Source organism: Thalassophryne amazonica, chromosome 17, assembly GCF_902500255.1.
Source record: "Thalassophryne amazonica chromosome 17, fThaAma1.1, whole genome shotgun sequence".
NCBI lineage: Eukaryota > Metazoa > Chordata > Actinopteri > Batrachoidiformes > Batrachoididae > Thalassophryne > Thalassophryne amazonica.
The window spans coordinates 9,248,740-9,269,557 of NC_047119.1; the positions used below are offsets into that span (position 1 = coordinate 9,248,740).

The 20,818-nt window shown below is 40.4% G+C and overlaps 1 protein-coding gene across 2 annotated transcripts in view; it reads left to right on the top strand.

Annotated features, from left to right (window-relative positions):
• tnpo1 (transportin 1) overlaps positions 1 to 19,490 on the top strand; it is a 53,706-nt gene extending 34,216 nt beyond the window's left edge. The window contains exons 11-25 of one of the 2 annotated variants that reach the window (XM_034191722.1): positions 1,580 to 1,748; positions 1,946 to 2,098; positions 2,203 to 2,428; positions 3,110 to 3,281; positions 3,894 to 3,980; positions 4,082 to 4,189; positions 5,337 to 5,495; positions 5,588 to 5,675; positions 5,756 to 5,854; positions 5,947 to 6,042; positions 9,898 to 9,973; positions 12,608 to 12,707; positions 12,790 to 12,864; positions 15,501 to 15,640; positions 15,774 to 19,490. In XM_034191722.1, the coding sequence (XP_034047613.1) occupies positions 1,580 to 1,748; positions 1,946 to 2,098; positions 2,203 to 2,428; positions 3,110 to 3,281; positions 3,894 to 3,980; positions 4,082 to 4,189; positions 5,337 to 5,495; positions 5,588 to 5,675; positions 5,756 to 5,854; positions 5,947 to 6,042; positions 9,898 to 9,973; positions 12,608 to 12,707; positions 12,790 to 12,864; positions 15,501 to 15,608 (1,716 nt within the window). In that variant the 3' untranslated portion in view covers positions 15,609 to 15,640; positions 15,774 to 19,490. Of the gene's footprint in view, positions 1 to 1,579; positions 1,749 to 1,945; positions 2,099 to 2,202; positions 2,429 to 3,109; positions 3,282 to 3,893; positions 3,981 to 4,081; positions 4,190 to 5,336; positions 5,496 to 5,587; positions 5,676 to 5,755; positions 5,855 to 5,946; positions 6,043 to 9,897; positions 9,974 to 12,607; positions 12,708 to 12,789; positions 12,865 to 15,500; positions 15,641 to 15,773 lie in introns of those variants that run through there. The other variant, XR_004565920.1, reaches the window with a different exon arrangement.
• The last annotated feature ends 1,328 nt before the right edge of the window (positions 19,491 to 20,818 follow it).

The window sequence follows — 20,818 nt, forward strand, 5'->3', positions numbered from 1 at the left end:
TAAACTTCCCTCTAAGTTTTGAACATGCACAAAACTGTCTGATCAACTTTGTGGACATTAGCTGGCAAGGAACTCATTTTACTGCATAGAAAAAGGAAGTCCTTTTGTTGGACAAGAACAAACACAAATTGAAAGTAGCTCTATCGTGTGACTGGGGCTTGTACAAAGCTAGCCACATTGTCACAGAACACTTCCTGTTTCTTGCAAAAGAGTCTTTCACAATAAGAGCATGGTCAAACGTATGATGTCATCACAAGTCAGATGTGAAAAAGATGATGAACATTGTGAAAACTCATTTTTTGCTTTTTACAATGTGTTGGGGGTGTCACAGAATTAATTTATTTTAGGTGAGTGTTTCATAAACTCTCTTCAAAAGAGGGCCCAAGGCTAATACTCTGCCCTGGGCCCTCTCACGTGCGAATACTATCTATCTATATATATCTGTTTAGGTATATATAATCTGCACAGATGGCATCAGGAGGATTTGATTTAATTGTCTACATATCGACAGGTCAGCTCCTTTTCCACTGAGCTATCTGCTCTACTTTATGACAAGGGCAGTAGAAGCTGTTGGTATGTTATGGACGAACCAAAACAAAGCATCCATAGGTTGTCCAGTTTAAGAGACAACAGAGGGGTGTCACTGGAAGCAGTTTTTTTGGGGGGGGGGGGGGGGGGGGGCATGTTTGATTGTGAGAGAGAGTGTATATGGAAGAAGTAATTTTGTGCTCGACACTTGGTGTGAAATGGAGGCTTCCATCTGGATCATGGAGTCATTGCTTTTTGAGTTTTGTTAAATCCAGGCCATGTATTTTGTAAAGTGCAGTGCGTGAATGATTGGATGGAAGGATAGATGAGTTTGTTCTTTCCAGTTTAACATGAACATTTTAACATTCCATTCCACATTTAACATTCCAGTTTACCAGTTTAAGTCTAATTAATAATGCCCCCAGTTTGTAGAGTATTTTGATAATGACTGAAGCCTGCATAACCACATTATTCATTAATTAAACTTTTGTCTGTAATTGTATTTTGTATTGGAAGGTACTTTGTGTATAGAGGTTTAGGTAGTGCTACACAAATGTCATTATAGCAGCAGCATTGAATGTGTAGGGCTTTTATTCTGGACAGACACAACAGAGCCTCCATGTCTTGTTTGGTGGGAGAACCTTTTTACTGGACAATTTCTTCAGCTTTAGAGAATGCAAGTTCACTTTCATAGTTACTTTCGTGACCCTCGCTGGTTCTCTTCCCTCTCTCTGCCTGTCCTTGTGTGCACATGCGTGCCCTATTTCAGTGCTTGCTTTGCTCAAACACTGCTCAAATGGTCATGCATTTTGATGTATAAGCTTAGAAATTCCAGAGCTTGCTCTCGAATTTCTTCCTGCTCTCTAATAGGCTTGTTAGCTCCTTCCATATTGACTATGAACAGCTAAGTACCCATTGTTTAAAATGAAATTGAACATACTACTTTAAATTTTCAATGCATCATGTGTGTTATCATGATATGCTGTAGTCCAGTCCCCTTTAACTATGTTTGTGGTTATCGAGCACGCCTGTCTTTGATGTACGTCATCAGGGAGACATTGAGGAAGATGAGGCAATTCCTGACAATGAGCAAGACATCAGACCACGCTTCCACCGGTCTCGCACAGTTGCCCAGCAGCATGAAGGTGATGGCATCGAAGATGATGACGATGATAATGATGAATTGGATGATGATGACACTATCTCCGACTGGAACCTGCGTGAGTTCATTGCCTATGATCACCAACTTCTCAATGTCACTTTCCCTTTAACTCATCCTCCCTCCTACAGTTGTCTTGGCCACCATTTCTCTTTACTGCCAGAAATCCGATGTGAGCGTTGTCATTGATAGCATTTCTTGTCTGCGTGTGCATGTCTGTCTGTAATTGTATTGGTCTCAACGTCTGACCAATCTTAGGCAAGTGTTCAGCAGCGGCGTTGGATGTGTTGGCCAACGTGTTCAGGGATGAGTTGTTGCTGCACCTTCTTCCTCTACTCAAAGAGCTGCTCTTCCACCCGGAGTGGGTTGTTAAAGAATCTGGCATCCTTGTGCTGGGCGCTATAGCTGAAGGTAAGACATAAAATGGGACAAACAAGCAAAAATGTAGATCCTCTCAGTATAAGTAAACAGAAGAAATGCTTGCTTGAAGTAATATTTTATATCCTTATTTCCAGGCTGTATGCAGGGCATGATCCCATACCTGCCTGAGCTCATCCCACATCTCGTCCAGTGTTTGTCTGACAAGAAGGCCCTGGTGCGTTCTATCACCTGCTGGACCCTGAGCCGCTATGCCCACTGGGTTGTCAGTCAGCCTCCAGATATTTACTTGAAGCCCCTAATGACCGAACTCCTCAAACGTATTCTAGACAGCAACAAGCGTGTGCAGGAGGCTGCTTGCAGGTGAGTGAGCTTTATGTATAACTGGCTGTAGGGCGGCACAATTGAAGAAAGCCGTATTGTGATTATTGAGATAGCGGTATGGTACATGCATGTGTCCTGTAAACAAGTCAGGTCAAAAGTATTGAGAGTGTTGTTTTTGTAATTTTGCTCCTGTATGCCACCACAATGGAGTTGAAATGAACCATCTGTGGTGGTGGGGTGGGTACTGTTCATCTTAATCCTTTGAGGGGTGTTAAGTGGGAAATATTTTATTATTAAAAATATTTTATTAAACCTTAACCCTCACCGTCATACCTCCTTGGAATGTATTTCCATTTAACAGCAATGCTTCTGTTTTTAAGAATCATTGATACATTTTTATCTGAGGCCAAAATACGGCCATCGGGTATTGCGAAGACTTTGTGTCTGTCCGTCTGTGTTCAGCATAAGTCCAGTCCTATTACTGCCAGGGTCTTCAAATTCATAGGGAGCATTCTTAGGACACAGACCTTGGACAATTTTAAAGACGGCTAACCTTGAGTCAAAAGGGGTCAAAAGGTCACATTGTTTCTTTTTTTCTTTTTCTTTTTTTTAATGCTCATACGGCCGAGGGTATTTTAGCATTATGTTTTAAGTGGTTACAGTCAACAGTCCTTTTCGTTCATTACTTATCTTTTCTTTTTTGTTATTCTTTTCCAACAGTGCCTTTGCCACTTTGGAGGAGGAGGCATGTACAGAGCTGGTGCCATACCTGGCATTCATCTTGGACACTCTGGTTTTTGCTTTCAGCAAGTACCAGCACAAAAATCTGCTAATTCTTTATGATGCCATAGGAACACTTGCAGACTCTGTGGGGCACCACCTGAATAAACCGGTATAGAAAACAGAAATATGTTTTATGTGTTTTTATATTTCTTGTGATTCGCAATGGCAAGCATAGGATTAATGGAGTCAGTGAGTCCACAGAGTTTCTGAGAGTAACTAAATTTACTGCATATTGGATTAAGACATTTTGGGTTCTGATAGACATTTGAGCACCAATTAACCTCGTTTTGGGTAATTTTGGCATCTTTTAACATAATTTGCAGTGACTTTATGTACTTTTAATAAGAATGTTGTCATATTGGGACATGTCTGGGCTTGTTCAGACACACTTGTAAACTACACCTTGCGTCTGCCTGAAGCCTTGTTGCTAATAACAGGGTGTTGGTAGCCACCAAGGCCAGTGTTGCTTGTAAAATTACCACACATTACTTACTATTTATCCCAAAACTTACTTTCAAAGGGGTAGCAAGGCTCCATGTATCTTCACATGTAGTTTTCCACAGTTGCTGTGAGAAGGTAAACAAACTTGAATTTGCTTGAACGTAAGGGTGAATGTGGTGTTTTTTTTTTTTTTTGCGTAGTTGCAGTGTGTTTGAGAGTGGAAAATGTTACGTAAATATGGTTTTATTTACTTTTAAAAAGTGTTTCCTTTATTTTAAAGGAATATATCCAAATGTTGATGCCACCATTGATCCAGAAATGGAACCAGTTAAAAGATGAAGACAAAGATCTGTTTCCTTTATTAGAAGTGAGTTTTTAACAGACGTACTCTCTGTGCCTGTTACGAGTGTTTACGGTGATGTTGTGTGGTCAGGGCACTGACTGTATTCCTGTGTGCACTCTCCTCAGTGCTTGTCATCTGTAGCCACTGCCCTGCAGAGTGGCTTCCTGCCCTACTGTGAGCCTGTATATCAGCGCTGTGTGAATCTGGTCCAGAAAACTCTGGCTCAGGCCATGGTGAGTGCTGTGACTTTTCCCACGCCTTGTTACTGTGTTCACAATACGTCTACATTTTATCCACTTGAATCACAAGCTGTTGACCTCGTTCAGTGTCAGACAAACTGTTAAACCTTATGTTGGTCCACAGGTAAGTCATACAGTTGTTCAAAATAATAGCAGTGTGTTTAAAAAAAAAGCTCGCAATCCTGAATGTTTGAGTTCAATAGTATGAATATTTCATGAGGTGAAAGATGGAATGGTCTGTTCCAGCTTTCACCAAACTAAATATTCATTCCATTGAAAGAATGTAAAAACATTCATTATTTGTTTTATATAACGGCTAAAATAGATCCTTGTCATTTGATATTATATTAATTTATAAACAACATAAAAGGGACTTGCATTTTGGTGTGTGTCACTGGTGCTTTGACATCAACAGTCCAGCACGAACTTTAAATAGGAGTCCAAAATTATTCTGTCAACTTGGAAAAACAGATGTCAGTTATACATCCAAAAAAAAGACTTTGTGTACTTCCTCAATCTGGTGAAAAAAATTGTCAGAAATTTGTCCAGGTTTTCATCCTAACAGCTCTTCATGTCTGGACGGCTTATGGCGTAGTGGATTGTGTGTGTTACAAGAATTAGCACTGTTAATTAGCCTATTGAAATTGTCTCATCCTCAACAAAACAGACTTCACCATGTTCAGCTAAACGCCGCCCCTACTAGTGTGTGCATGGGTGGGCTTTGCAGTGTGCAGTGGTACAAAACGTATGGAACCAAATTTGCACGATAAATACAACACAAATGGGATAAATAATCCATGTCACATGACATACAAAGCACCAACCAAATGACAAGGATTCACTCAGCTATATATATAGATAGATTTTTTTATTATTATTATTAGAGAGAGAGGCAGATTTCCATCAACTTTTAATCAGTTTGTCCCTCACCCAGGCATGATCCCCAAATAGGGTTGTCTAAACCTGTGCAGTACTCTTGGGGTTAGTACACACATAATTGTGGGAATGATAGTGTAATGATGGAAGCATCTAAGCTTCATGGAATGTGTATAAGTATTATTTTGATGATTCCTCCCCGCTCTCCTACATAACATGCGCTTGTGACATTTAAAGTCTCTCCTCCATTCTTTCACTCGTCCAGCTTCATCACTCTCAGCCAGACCAGTACGAGGCCCCCGACAAAGACTTCATGATCGTGGCTTTAGATCTGCTGAGCGGACTAGCTGAGGGTTTAGGAGGCTCCATTGAGCAGCTGGTTGCTCGTAGCAACATCCTCACGCTTATGTACCAGTGCATGCAGGTGAGAGCGTTGAGCAGACACTTGAAAGGGTATGGTAAGTAAATGATCTGAAACTCTTGTGTTGCTAAACTTTGTTCTGTCTGCTTATTCAGGATAAAATGCCAGAGGTGCGTCAAAGTTCTTTTGCTCTGTTGGGAGATTTGACCAAGGCCTGTTTTCAGCATGTCAAGCCTTGCATTGGTGGGTTTATTACAGTTCACACTGTAGCACTGTTTGGAAATAGATTACTTAACTGCTATATTTATCTGTTTTCCTTCCAGCTGATTTTATGCCCATACTGGGTACAAATCTAAACCCAGAGTTCATATCAGTGTGCAACAATGCAACATGGGCAATTGGGGAAATATCTATACAAATGGGTGAGTTTCTCCTTACCAGATCGTTTGCGTAACAATCGCATGGCAACTTGCTCTATTATCCATTATTTTTTAAAGAGTTGTTTTCGTTTTAGGGCCTGAAATGCAACCATATATCGGCATGGTACTGCATCAGCTGGTGGAGATCATTAACAGGCCCAACACTCCAAAGACTCTGCTGGAGAACACAGGTACCACTCGGTGGCACTACTGAGCCAGCCAGCCAGGTTGCCTCACGGACAGGTCTATTTAGACATCATGCACAATTCTCTCTAGGATACCTGTCATGCAGTTTAATCTCTGTCCAAAGAATCTTCCTATGCAGTGAGCCTTAGTTTTTTCTGGTTTCACGAACGTATGCAGAACATTTCAACTACCAGGGTTTACAACCTGGCACAGTGGACTGTAAATTGGGATAAAGGAAATGTAAAGTGATGGCATGCATTATACTTGCCTTGATATGAAATTTGTCGCACTTCTAAATTGAGCCATCCATGCCAGTTACCAGTTTTGGATTTAATAAGTAGTATACTGAAACAGCAAAATGCACAGTGTAGGCAGTCAGATGGGTGGGTTCCATCCTCATAGTTAGCCATTAGTGCACCTCTTAAACAAATGTCCAGAACAGTCGTAATTATTCATTGATTAGTGCAGAATAGAAGACATTTAGCCTTCAATATTCTTAACAACAAGAACACTTAATGTTACTCTGTCTTTGTTGCTACACATAAAACGGGAGCTATAATTGTGATCCCTCTTGGCAAAATTATATACATATGCAAGGGTGAAGCATAGCCTACCTAAAGGGGGGCATGGGGGGGGGGGGGGGGCGAGGGACTCTGCAGATGTTTTCCTGTTTGTTTGCTGTCAGTTTATTTGTTGCTTTTCTTTAACGTTCTTTAAATGTGGATGCATATCTGCTAGTAGATGTTAAATGTTAAGGATGGCAAATGTTTGATGCAGGATACCCAATAATCTGAAAAGACTTGTGCTTTCGGAGCTTTTTGATGATTTATTGCTGTTTGCTTTAGAAAAGTAAACTCTTTAAAGTGAAAGTTTTCATGAATTGAAAACAAGATGTCCAAATGGTATTATTTGGCAGTTCTCTACAGAGATATCAAGGCTAACCATACTGCCACTGAACTTAAGTAAGAATGAAGAATTAGGCCTGTCACGATAACTACTTTTTGTTAGCCGACATGTTGGCCCCCCCAAAAAAGCAATAAATATTGTCATTTTAAGACTTTTACATCACCAATGATGCAAGTGCACTCTTTAAAAGAGCAGGTAACAGTTGATTCTTAAAAATGCGCAGATGTTGCAATTGCAGTGTGGAGTAAAAAAACATTGAAAATGTTCCAAAATGAATAAAACCACACAACTACAACAAAGTAGACTCTTTGGTTACACTTAGATAAGCAGATGAGTTTTTTAAACAAAGCAGAAAATACCAGCTTATTCATGTTAATTGGCTTGGCTCTCATTCAGCACAAAGTTTAAAGCTAAGGAGTGCAGTGTTGAAACAAACTCCATTTGGTCTCATTCTGACTATTTATGCACCTGTTGGCCTTGAGTAATGTTATTTGGCCCGTCAGGTCTGACATTATTTCAGTTCTGGCATCACATCACTTGGTAGCAATAGACCTTGGAGGGCTACAAACAAATCCAGCAAGGTGGTGATTATTAGCTTTCATAGGATCGCATCGTTCTTTTCTGAGGAGCAATTTCAATTTTCAATTCATTTTCATTTATATAGCGACAAATCACAACAGAGTTGCCTCAAGACGCTTCACACAAGTAAGGTCTAACCTTACTAACCCCCAGAGCAACAGTGGTAAGGGGAAAAACTCCCTCTGAGGAAGAAACCTCAAGCTGACCAGACTCAAAGGCGTGACCCTCTGCTTGGGCCATGCTACAGGCATAAATTACAGAACAATTCACAGAAACAAGCCGAGGCTAATCAGCCAAGGAGAAAATGCAGTCAAAGTCAGGACACAGGGATATTGAAAGTGGAAATGCAAGCGAGTATGAAAGATAAAAGCTGTGATGTTTTGCGAAGTTACCACCTGAGTGCAGAGTTATGATATTCTCACTCTGAGCACAAAGCATAATTATTGGCTCATGTTAATTACTGGGGGTGTCAGAAAAAATCGATTCACGTCCGAATCGCGATTCTTATTTATTACAATTCTGAATCGATCCAAAATGTCCAAGAATTGATTTTTAAAAAGCATTTTTTAAAACATTTTCTTACTCGCTGCGTGTACCATTTGTCAGGCAACGGCTTCCATACTACAGCGTCCCCGCGAGGGGGTGGGGTCTTGCATGCTTCAAACACTTGTGAGCTGCAGAGTTCGGTGGCTGTAGCTTAGCATGGCGGACAAAGAGCAAATTCAGCCAGCACCGTCTTTGCTGAAGGCAAATGTTTGGGCGCATTTTGGATTTTATTATTTGCTGTGTAAGAAGGAACCTGACATGACTTATGCAGTGTGCAGAATGAAAGTCAAGTACTTCAGAAACACTTCAAGTCCGCAAGCCGGCCAACTCCAAACGAGCAAAGCAGATAAGTAAATTTACATCTCGAATTACTTGATTAACCTTGTAAAGCTGCATTTTCTTAAACATAAACATTTTTTAAGTAATATAACTATTTCTCAGAGCTCTTTGAATCGAAATTTGATTCTGAATCGAATCGTCACCCCAAGAATCGGAATCGAATTGAATCGTGAGTTGTACGATTCACATCCCTATAAATTACGATGGTTTGAAAGAGCCGATAGAACCCATGTGTGATTACATGACGGCACACAACCGTAAGATGTACTTCACTGGCAGATTTGTCTGTAGCCATCTCTGAGGTAACGACCACTTCTGTTACGATACACTGACGGCTCTTATATTCGTGGCACCGGGGTCGCAGACCGAACAGTCCGCCCCTAAATATTGGTCCACCCTGCTACTACTGCACATGTCATTTCGGAGGTCAGCAGATGAGAAGACAGAAGCAGCTTGACAGCAAAATGTGCTGCGCCCGCGTGTTGTATTGGCAGTGAAACCCTGTTTATTTTAGCGTCTTGTAGGAGAAAATTTAGTTACATTCCTATTTACATAAATGCACGTGTAAATACAATGGGGAAATGTTGAGCTCAGCAAAAATATCTGTACCATAGGATAAGTTGATAAAGTAATTGTCGTTGCAGGCCTATTGAGAACCGCATAATGCCACCGTAATCAGTGAAGGTGACGTTAAAGACAAATTAGTGGCGCGCATTGCGGCACTTTTCCTATCTGATCAGCTGATCCTGCACTGAACTTTATTCTAATGAGCATACCATCTGCTTTCTGCATGTGTCATTGGACTGTTCATAAATGCCTGTTTGTTAATGAGAATGTTGCATAGTTTTGTGTCTTTGAAACTTAGGTCCTCCCTCCTCTCTGCCTCATAAGAACCTGCTGTGTTGGATACTAGTCTCCCTCCATGTAGTTGGCTTGGAGTAATCTGTCATTCCTTTTCAAAAGACAAAAGTCAATTTCTGTTCCGTATGGAAAACTTAACATTTGTGTGTTTAAGGGAGAAATCTCTGAAAGCCCAACTAATCTTTTCATGTTTAGTCCAGTCACATACACATGCTACAACTCAGTTAGCTTGTGTCTTACTCTGATACGTACACTTTTAATACATGCTAATGAATTTTAATCAGTTTCACAACTGATTTGAGTAGCGTTTGCTGTTTGAGCCATATGATTTTTTTGAAAGCAGATGCCATTGTTTGCCTCTTTCTATGAATGTCTTGTCAAAGTTGTCAATGTGTTCTCCCTTAAACGTGTTGTATGTATTTTTAGTGTCATATTTTTACATTTTCTCCCCATTACTTAAGGGGCAGTAATAATCAACATGAGTGAAATCTTCTGTTTTATTATCATACACAGATTCTGTTGATTTATGTCTGAGTTGTTTGTGTTTTCTTTATTTTTCTCCTCCCCTCCTCATTGCTCATGTCTTGGTTGGCGTTTGGTGGTGTGTAACCGTGATTGCGTTACCTTAGCAATAACAATTGGTCGTCTTGGTTACGTTTGTCCTCAAGAGGTGGCACCCATGCTACAGCAGTTTATAAGACCCTGGTGTGTATTATTCAATCTTTATTTAATTCATCTTCTTGCTGCTTTCTTTCTGTCTTCTTGTCTGTCTCCTAAGGTCTGGTACATGCACTGCACGAGCACAGACCCTTCTACAGTTCAGAGCTGTTGAGTGAAACTAGAGCTTTTGGTGCTGCTGAAGAGCAAAGTCATTATATAAATACTCTTGTGTTGAAAACATAGCAGAATTATGGAAATTGTTTCCAGTCAGACAGTAAAAATAGGTATAACAGATTCTGATATTGTCAAGAATATAAGACGGCAACCCCTCTCGTCTTTGCAAGACATATTTTTGGAAAAAGACTTTCTGAAAAGAAAATGTTTTAATATAAATCTTGTAAAAAGAAACGCTGTAGACAGCTTCTCTCTCTTCCCACACTGCCACTTTTAGGACCAGTAAGCTTTTCTGACAGTTTGGTTAGATGGGCTCACATGGAACATTACACTTTCACTGACTGTATTTATTGGGTGTTTGAGATTTGCTTGGCAATTCTACATTCCTCACCATAAGCATTTGGGCCTCACTCTTCTCAGGATGATCACTGCATCTCTGTCATGCACACTGCAAGATAGGTAGACGGACAAGTCACTTCAGTCCTAGGGGTGGGAGTTCATTCATTAGACTTGTATTCATCACTGTTGCAGATGTAGTGTACATAACATGTAAAACCCTTGACCGTGATATAAGATTAGCATTTTTTTTTTCCCCAGAGGAGTTTTCAATAAAAATCAGTCTTGTATTCAGAACAATAGGATAATTTCACTTATGGACTACAAGTTGCAAAACTATCGGAAGCAGAGGGGGAGAATGAACAAAATGTCTTTGAGTTTGCTGGAACATTTTCACATCCACTTGCTACTTTCTGTATTTAGCAACTTAGAAATTGAGTCATTGGCATCACTGCACCAAAGGTCTTTTTATTTTATTTATTTTTTGCAAGATGTGCAAATCTCAAATGTAAAAGTACACACCTAGTTGTTTTGGCTGCAGCAGTGTTGGCGCGCGTGCGAAGCATGTACCATACGTAACTGTTGCTCCCTTTTTCTTCCTGTTGCTCTTTTCTCTCTCATTCCTCACTTATCTTCTCAAAAGAAGTCTTTTCAGTTTTGTTTTTTGTATTTTGTTATCAGTTTGTAATCACTGCCAACCATGTGACTAACCCTGTCCTCTTTTAGGTCTTATTTGTGATGTTTTTTTTTTTGTTTGTTTTGCCTCAGTAGCACCTTCATGTATTATAATTTGTTTAATTTTTAGCTTTTGTCTTTGTAAACTGTTGCTAACAACCTAAAAGATGCATGGGATCAGATTGTCACATGCCTGCTGGTTCAGCAACAAAGGATGCAGTCTTTGCTGCCAAAAAGAAAAAACCCAAAGCACAAGGCATCCCTAAAGCCTTTTCTCAATGAATAGTTTTCCAGCTGCATGTGTCTGTCCCAGAATTACCTCAGACCTTCTCTAAACTATTTCTGAAAATATACAGTATACAATATACAATGGTGCTATAGATGAGGTTTTGTTGAACATATTGCTCAAGATAAGTTGGCGGAGTTTTGTAGAAAAAGAAAAATTGATTCAATTTTAATTTGTGTGCATGTTTGATTTGCTTTAAGTAATAAAGTTTCCTTCCACACAAATGTGATTTTTGAGAAACCCTGAACTGCATAAACAAACTGCTTTATATCTGTATGTAGTGCTGAGAGTTTAATATTACACACTAGGCTGTTTGATTGTATTATTATGGTGCTATTTCTTGAAGAGGCATGAGTATGACTTGACAGATGCAGTGCATCCGGATAGTATTCACAACACTTCACTTTTTCTAACTTTACTGTTAGTCTTATTCCAAAATGGATGAAATTCATTTTTTCCCTCAAGTCTACACCCAATACTCCATAATGACAGAGGAAAAAAAAAATATATATATATATGGTTCGGACCAGGCAAATCCAACTGTTTAATTCGAACAAATGAACAAACAAATATATAATATAGTGTGTATTTCCACTGATCATCTTTGAGATGTTTCTAGATTGGAGTCCACCTGGGGTAAATTCAATTGGTTGGACATGATTTGGAAAGACATCTGTCTACAGATAAGGTCCCACAGTTGACAGTGCATGTCAGAACACACCAAGCATTAAGTCAAAGGAGTTGTCTGTAGACTTCTGAGACAGGATTGTCTCAAGGCACAAATACAGGAACATTTCTGCTGTTTTCAAAGTCCCAATGAGCACAGGGGACTTGGCCATTTGTAAATGGAAGACGTTCCGACCCCCCGGGACTCTTCCTAGAGTTGGCCACCTATCGAAACTGAGCAATTTTGGGAGTAGGACCTTAATCAGGGAGGTGAGAGAATTTTTTTTCTATTTTTAATTTGCAAAAAAATAAAAAATCATGTCATTATGGGGTGTTGTGTGTAGAAGTTTGAGAGGAAAAAACTAATTTATTCCATTTAGGAATAAGGCTGTAACATTCCAAAATGTGGAAAAAGTGAAGTGCTGTGAATACTTTCCGGATGCACTGTAGGCATTTGCTATAATTGCAGTAATTGAAATTAAGATGTAAAATTGCTCTGTTATGATGATGATGTTGTTAAAATTTGTTGTCTCTGTTGCCAGGTGCACCTCTCTGCGGAATATAAGAGACAACGAGGAGAAAGACTCTGCATTTAGAGGAATTTGCACAATGATCAGTGTCAATCCAGGTGGTGTGGTGCAGGTTAGTGGCAGCAGCCAGATCATGATACGATTGCTAATCATCCTGCAAATTAAAAAAATTTTGTCTCATGCCTCTGGAACAGGATTTTATATTCTTCTGTGATGCAGTGGCCTCCTGGGTTAATCCAAAGGATGATCTCAGAGACATGTTCTACAAGGTAAATGCTGAACACAAATTACTCTTTAATCATACTCTAATTTGCTAGGTCACTCCCCACAACCAAACCACAACTTGGGTTTCTGCATAATTAGAATTAGAAATGGCCTTATTTATTCATCTTTATTGCCTCTTTTAAAACATTTAAATTTACGGTATCCAGCTGCATCGTAAATCTGATTTTTTTTTTTTTTTTTTTTTTTTTTTTAAACACACCTTGGGGTGGTTTGTTTTTTGAGAGGGGCAGCTGTATTCATAAAAAAAACTGTAAATGTACAATCGGGGTGTTTTACTTTTAATAAGAAATGTATTTGCGTGTGTGTGTATAATTATTTTTTATGCTGCAAAGTGCACTCAGTGTGACACACCTGTTTTTGGTCAACACTTGTTGAGGAAATAATTTCACCTACACTCAACAAAAATATAAACGCAACACTTTTGGTTTTGCTCCCATTTTGTATGAGATGAACTCAAAGATCTAAAACCTTTTCCACATACACAATATCACCATTTCCCTCAAATATTGTTCACAAACCAGTCTAAATCTGTGATAGTGAGCACTTCTCCTTTGCTGAGATAATCCATCCCACCTCACAGGTGTGCCATACAAAGATGCTGATTAGACACCATGATTAGTGCACAGGTGTGCCTTAGACTGCCCACAGTAAAAGGCCACTCTGAAAGGTGCAGTTTTATCACAGCACAATGCCACAGATGTCACGAGATTTGAGGGAGCGTGCATTTGGCATGCTGACAGCAGGAATGTCAACCAGAGCTGTTGCTCGTGTATTGAATGTTCATTTCTCTACCATAAGCCGTCTCCAAAGGCGTTTCAGAGAATTTGGCAGTACATCCAACCAGCCTCACAACCGCAGACCACATGTAACCACACCAGCCCAGGACCTCCACATCCAGCATGTTCACCTCCAAGATCGTCTGAGACCAGCCACTCGGACAGCTGCTGAAACAATCGGTTTGCATAACCAAAGAATTTCTGCACAGACTGTCAGAAACCATTTCAGGGAAGCTCATCTGCATGCTCGTCGTCCTCATCGGAGTCTCGACCTGACTCCAGTTCGTTGTCGTAACCGACTTGAGTGGGCAAATGCTCACATTCGCTGGCGTTTGGCACATTGGAGAGATGTTCTCTTCACAGATGAATCCCGGTTCACACTGTCCAGGGCAGATGGCAGACAGCGTGTGTGGCGTCGTGTGGGTGAGCGGTTTTCTGATGTCAGTGTTGTGGATCGAGTGGCCCATGGTGGCGGTGGGGTTATGGTATGGGCAGGCATCTGTTATGGACGAAGAACACAGGTGCATTTTATTGATGGCATTTTGAATGCACAGAGATACCGTGACGAGATCCTGAGGCCCATTGTTGTGCCATACATCCAAGAACATCACCTCGTTGCAGCAGGATAATGCACAGCCCCATGTTGCAAGGATCTGTACACAATTCTTGGAAGCTGAAAATGGCCCAGTTCTTGCATGGCCGGCATACTCACCGGACATGTCACCCATTGAGCATGTTTGGGATGCTCTGGACCGGCGTATACGACAGCGTGTACCAGTTCCTGCCAATATCCAGCAACTTCGCACAGCCATTGAAGAGGAGTGGACCAACATTCCACAGGCCACAATTGACAACCTGATCAACTCTATGCGAAGGAGATGTGTTGCACTGCATGAGGGAAATGGTGGTCACACCAGATACTGACTGGTATCCCCCCCCCAATAAAACAAAACTGCACCTTTCAGAGTGGCCTTTTATTGAGGACAGTCTAAGGCACACCTGTGCACTAATCATGGTGTCTAATCAGCATGTTGGTATGGCACACCTGTGAGGTGGGATGGATTATCTCAGCAAAGGAGAAGTGCTCACTATCACAGATTTAGACTGGTTTGTGAACAATATTTGAGGGAAATGGTGATTTTGTGTATGTGGAAAAAGTTTTAGATCTTTGAGTTCATCTCATGCAAAATTGGAGCAAAACCAAAAGTGTTGCGTTTATATTTTTGTTGAGTGTAAAATCATACTCGTATTTTTGCAACCATTTTTGGTGATGATTCTCACTCATTTTAAGGACAGCTTCTCAAATCGAGCTTCTTTAAAAGTCACCAAAAACAAACCCCTCAAAGATGCACCTCTTCTGTTCTGACTTTTCACAACAAAAGTTCAAAATACACCGCTGCAGACTAGCTTGAGTTTACAACAGCTCAGATATTTTATAATTTTCATGCTAAGAAATAATGTGATAAAGTAGCTTACAATATTGTACTCTTGAGGTCAGTTTTGTTGGGTGGTTGGTACACAAGCTCACATTTCATGAGCTTCCTTCCCTAGAGTTTACTACTGACAACCACAGGCAAGCAAAAAAATGTTGTCTGGTTACATGCTTGATTTAATTGGCCTCACTTGACATTTCGCTTCCTGCAGTAGGACTTGCGTATGAGCGCATTGTGATGGCCATGATTGTGCAGCCTTGTTTTCACATGAAGCTCTTTTGTGACAACTAATAATGTTACTAACCTAACTTTGTCAGTGTTGCAGAGAGGTGGAATAAGTGTTGCTAAAAACAACCCTGTGTTTAGAATGGTATAACCTGGCGTGAAACGGTCACGGTGTTTTGATTTCAGATCCTACACGGATTTAAGAACCAAGTGGGAGAGGACAATTGGAGGCGCTTCTCAGATCAGTTCCCCATGCCGCTGAAAGAGCGGCTGGCATCCTTCTACGGGGTGTAACCCTTTCCGCAGGCGTGCGCTTCATGTCCGAGGTCAGTTTCTACTCTGACGTGACTCACTGTTGTGAGAGATCAGGTTAAATATTTCAGTTTTGATTATTCACTATAAAAGACATTTCTGTGTGAGTGCATTGTAATTTAATGGATGTCTTTCTTCCCTGCACAGGTCCTTTACTGTGTAGGAAACCTCTTTTACCCAGGGAACGTACTGCCCTCGACTGGGGGGGGAAGGGTCTGCCTGCTAAGGGGTGGGAAGGGATGCTGTGCTCTCCCCATCCTGGATGTTGGGGTGGGAGGGAGGTGGTGGCTGCAGCACTCAGTGTCCCTACGCACAGGCAAGGGGGAAAAGTACTGGCAGAAAATCTTCATCGTGGGAGGAAAATTAATATAATCTCATCTCGGTCACAAATGTCTCCTTATGTTGCCACTTTCCCCCCTGCCCAAAATGTTTTTTTCTGTTTGCTCACGTACACTACTGACAAGAAATGTAAACAAAAAATGGCGAAAGTGCTGCAAATCTCGACAACAGCATCTGCCGTTAAATTGTGATTAAGGGTGGGGGGGCAGTGTGCACACGGTGAATGGTCAGTGCGGGAAGTGTTCAGTGTGCATTTATAATCCGTTTAGCCCCTCCTCTGTGAGAGGCAGCTTTCAAGAAAAGCATTCAAACAAATGTCATGGGAATAATTTGAAGGTAAAACATATTTGCTCTAAACACAAAGCTAGGTTTTAGCTAAAGAATAGCATCTGAGGCTGTGAACGACTCGTTTGGGATCTGACTGTAGAATATATCTTACAACACCACATACCACTAAAAAGTTGTCAGCTGTGTAGTATCGGATCATTTCAGTACTTGTAACTGTCACACGGAATATGTGTTGCTGTTCTTTACTCAGGCAAATGCTGTTAAATTACGTTTGCGGGGAGCAGAAGATTAGAGTTGAAGTACGGTTTCTGTGCACCATGCCTGTATGAAAGTGGGAAGCTGTAGAACTTGTTTGTTTGTTTTGATGGCTGCCATTACCCTGTGATAAGGTCCTTTGACCTTGTAATTTGTTTCTCCTCTCATTTTCTCACTGACTTAACAGTGGTCAGCTGTAATGTAGCATAATTGGGTTTACACAGAATTTAGGGAATGTGTAAGATTGTGACTGTGAGGCTGTGATGTTGGTGTGAATCCCTGCCTTTGTGCTGGCAATGTGATGTGCTCTGCACATAGATGTTCATCAGCAAGTGTATCATCGCTTATAAGCCTTTTCATCGAGTCTCGTGAAGGGAAAAACCAGACGCACGCGTACTGGTCGTCATTCTCGTTTTCCGGTCTTGTACAGTAAAGACACCAGTCTCCTGATAGTGGCTGTCGGAAACAATACAAACCATCAAATCTGTGTTAAATGTGTTTTCTTTAGAGTACGGGGGTTTATATTGGTCGTCGGCTTCTTGTGTTAAAAGCATGATAGTGAGGATCGCTGTAATTCTGTGGGTGGTTGTGCTTTGTGATGTACTTGGATGCTTTCATCTTTTGCATGTTGGTGGCCCCTCACACTTCAGCATAGAGTGGGATGGGGAGACTGGGAGGGAGGGGCGCTTCCATCAGCTATCAAGTTTAAAAAGTTCACAATAACCATTTCTGTATCAACACTAGGACTTCATCAACTTCTCGACTCTCACCGGGGTGGTCTCCTTAAACTCTTACCCTGTAGCTGGATGTATAGAGTTTGAATACTGTGAATATGCAATGTATCTTTGGTTGTTTTGCCCTGTGTTTTTTTTTTTTTTTTTTTTGTGTAAGTGTTTTTTAGCCTGAATGTATTCCATGATGGATTGGAGATATGAAGTATTTTTTATATATCTATATATATTTTTTTTTTCTTCTCTCATGCCGAGGTACTCAATGTATTTTCTTCTGCTGGCCAGAGAAGTAATGGTAGGTTTTTTTGTTTTGTTTTAAACCCTTTGCGATGCATGTGACAGGTGGATTTGTAGATGCTCAGAATGAATGCAGTACACTTCAGAATATGAACTCACTGTTGACACAGATCACAAGACTGTTGCTGCTAAATTATAATCGTATAATGCAACGAGAAGGGAACTTGGACTGCACACCTCTGCTGGAGTAATTGTGGCCCAGTGCCATATTGAAGGAGGAAACCTAGTCTGTATACACATATACAGAACCTAATGTAAACTTACTACGAAAAACCAAATCACAGGATACTAGAAACATTGAGACTGTGCATGTGTGTGGTATAGTATCTCCCCTGTATCATTTTGATGTCAACATTAACTCAAAAATTTGTAGTTAAGGCAAGAGGGAGAGAGAAAGGCAGGAAATGAGGTCTGGTCCCCATCACCACGAAAACGGCTGGTTCTTCATCGAAGGACTGTATCGCTACAAAATATAGTCAACACATGTCAGTTACTTGAGATATCTTGTAGTTAATCAAACAGACAAATAGGGATGACCACAGGGTGCAGTTGTTAGTGGCCAGTAATAGTTTTCTGGAAATAACCAGATTTCCAGAATTGCAAAACATCACTCTTGGACGTTGTTGCGTCAACATGTGCATTTGACTAACTGGTGTTCTTAAAGAAACCTGTAACTGCCGTTGGTGCTAACTGCTGTTACCGTTAGTATGTGAGGTAAAGCAGGGAGCTTGCCCCCCCCCCAAAATAAAACATTGTTATTGGAGGTACACCTCCACCTTCCACTGTTGGTAAGTGGAAGTAATAAATATCCTAATGTGAATAGGTCTTGATATTGTGAAATTAGCCCTGTTTGTATACATTCAGATCGTAAAATATATTTAATCGTTCTCCTGGTCAATTCGAACACTGTTGTCAATACATGACATAAAGCATCATGGAATACAGAGGCAATTATGCATTTGTTTATGTGCTATGTCCTTTTGTGTTCTGAAGTTGAAGTAATTTTGTCTGTCACATTCCAGCATGTTTAAAAAAAAAAAAGTAATCATGGCATGATGGTGGGGGGGGGGGGGGGGGTGGCTGCAGCCATGTCTCTGTCTACAATGAATCACATGCTCCCATCATTATTGTGCTGTATCTCTGACGTGACTGCTGCTATACGTACATTGTAGTTGTTTCACTACTTGAATGTTTTATGGATTAACCTCAGGTTGTCTGTGTCCAGTGTTGTTGTGTTTTTTTTTTTTTTTTTTCCTCCCCTTTATGTGCGCCTTTATATGCAGCTCCTTGACAGTTGAGGTTAGTAAAGCTTCTGGCCTTCATACCTGCGTGTTAATCGACACAGACCTGTAATTACAATCAGAGGGAAAGAATAAATTGGAAATGTTAACTTGCTCATACTTTTTATTTAATCAAATTTGATTGTAATCACTCTATGGCAGATATGTAGATCAATGCGTAAACAATGCCATGAAGAAGTGGGGTTTTTTTTTATGAGAATTTAGCTTTTTTTTTTTTTTTTCCTTCAGTATATACAGTATTGTGTATTGAAAAAACTATTTCGAATAAGGCGACTTCTATCAATTTAATGTTTGCAAATTTTGACTTTCTATGAAGTTTTATTGAAAATTTGCATTTTGTAGGTTATCTGCCCATATAAAAAGAGTCAAATTATATTGTTTAGCCTTCAGACTATTGGACTGCCTTCATCATTTTTACTAATGTTAGAAAAGCCATCAGTTTACTAGACATTTTTTTTGTTTTGTTTTGTTTTTAAATAAGCTGCTGCTGTATTAAAAATACTTTTGGGGCCACCAAATATTTTGGATCATGCAAAGAATCTATATTGTACTGTTGTAATTTTGTAACAATATTTGTAAGATGATTATAGTGGGTGTGACTGGTTGCCATTGCTTGAAATCTGTACATTGTTTGGAATAAATTGTTTACATTATTCTGTGCTTCTGAATGTTACATTTGTATATTACCCTGTTTGCCCTTCAGAGGGCCCAGGGCCAAGCATCAGCCCACCCTTGAAACCTTCCTCTTGCTCATTGGACATCCTTCCCTACAGGCTCTTTAAAGTATTTGAGGTAATAGGTCCGTGTGTTACTAAAATGGTAAATCTTTCTCTGTCCACCGGTGTGTTTCCCAGTGCTTTCAAGCATGCCATAGTGTTGCCTCTACTAAAAAGATCAGGTTTAAATCAAATGGAGCTAAGTAGTTTTAGACCTATTTCTAAGCTCCCATTCCTGTCTAAGATCCTCGAGTGTGGTTTCAGACCAACTGACACTCTTCCTGGATCAGAATAACATTCACGACAGGTTTCAGTCCGGTTTTCGTAGACAACACTCTACGGAAACGGCTCTTCTGACAGTGTCCAGCGACATTATGATGTCTGCTGATGCTGGGAAATGCACTGTTAGTACTTTTGGATTTGTCCTCTGCCTTTGATACTGTTGACCACCAGGTCTTGCTGAGTATATTGAGGGATCATGTCGGACTGTCGGGGTCAGTTCTTCGGTGGTTTTTCTCATATCTGTCCGGACGTAGCTTTAGCGTTTCTGCTAACCAGATAAGGTCAGAGCCTGCGGACCTGTAATGTGGAGTCCCTCGAGGTTCTGTTTTGGGCCCCATTTTGTTTTTGTTGTATTTGATCCCTTTAGGTAAGATCATTCAAAGATTCACTGATGTTTCTTACCAGTTATATGTGGATGACATCCAGCTTTACTGCTCCTTTAAGCCGTCTGAGATTAAGAGGCTCGATTCCTTCCTCCATTGTTTAGTGGAAATAAAACAATGGCTAAGGAATAACAGCTCAGTGCAGACAAAACAGACATTGGTTATTGCCCCTGATGCCCATATTCCAGGTATTCAACAGTACTTGGGTGACCTGGGCCAGTCTGCAAAATCAAGTCTTCGAAACTTAGGTGTCATCTTTGACAAATATGTCTTTAGTACAGCACTGTAAACAGCTGATGAGGAACTGCTTCTTTCAACTAAGAAACATCTCTAAGCTCAGGAAAATGGTGTCACGAAATGATTTAGAGCTTATTATTCATGCTTTTGTGTCAACACGTTTAGACTATTGTAACTGTGTTTTCATGTCTAAACAAGGAGATGCATCGACTGCAGTTGGTACAGAACTCTGCAGCGAGAATTCTGACACAAGCCAACAGGAGGACTCACATTTCCCCAATTTTAAAGGAGCTTCATTGGCTGCCAGTGTTCTACAGGATCAATTTTAAAATTTTGGTTTTAACCTTTAGAGCTCTACATAGT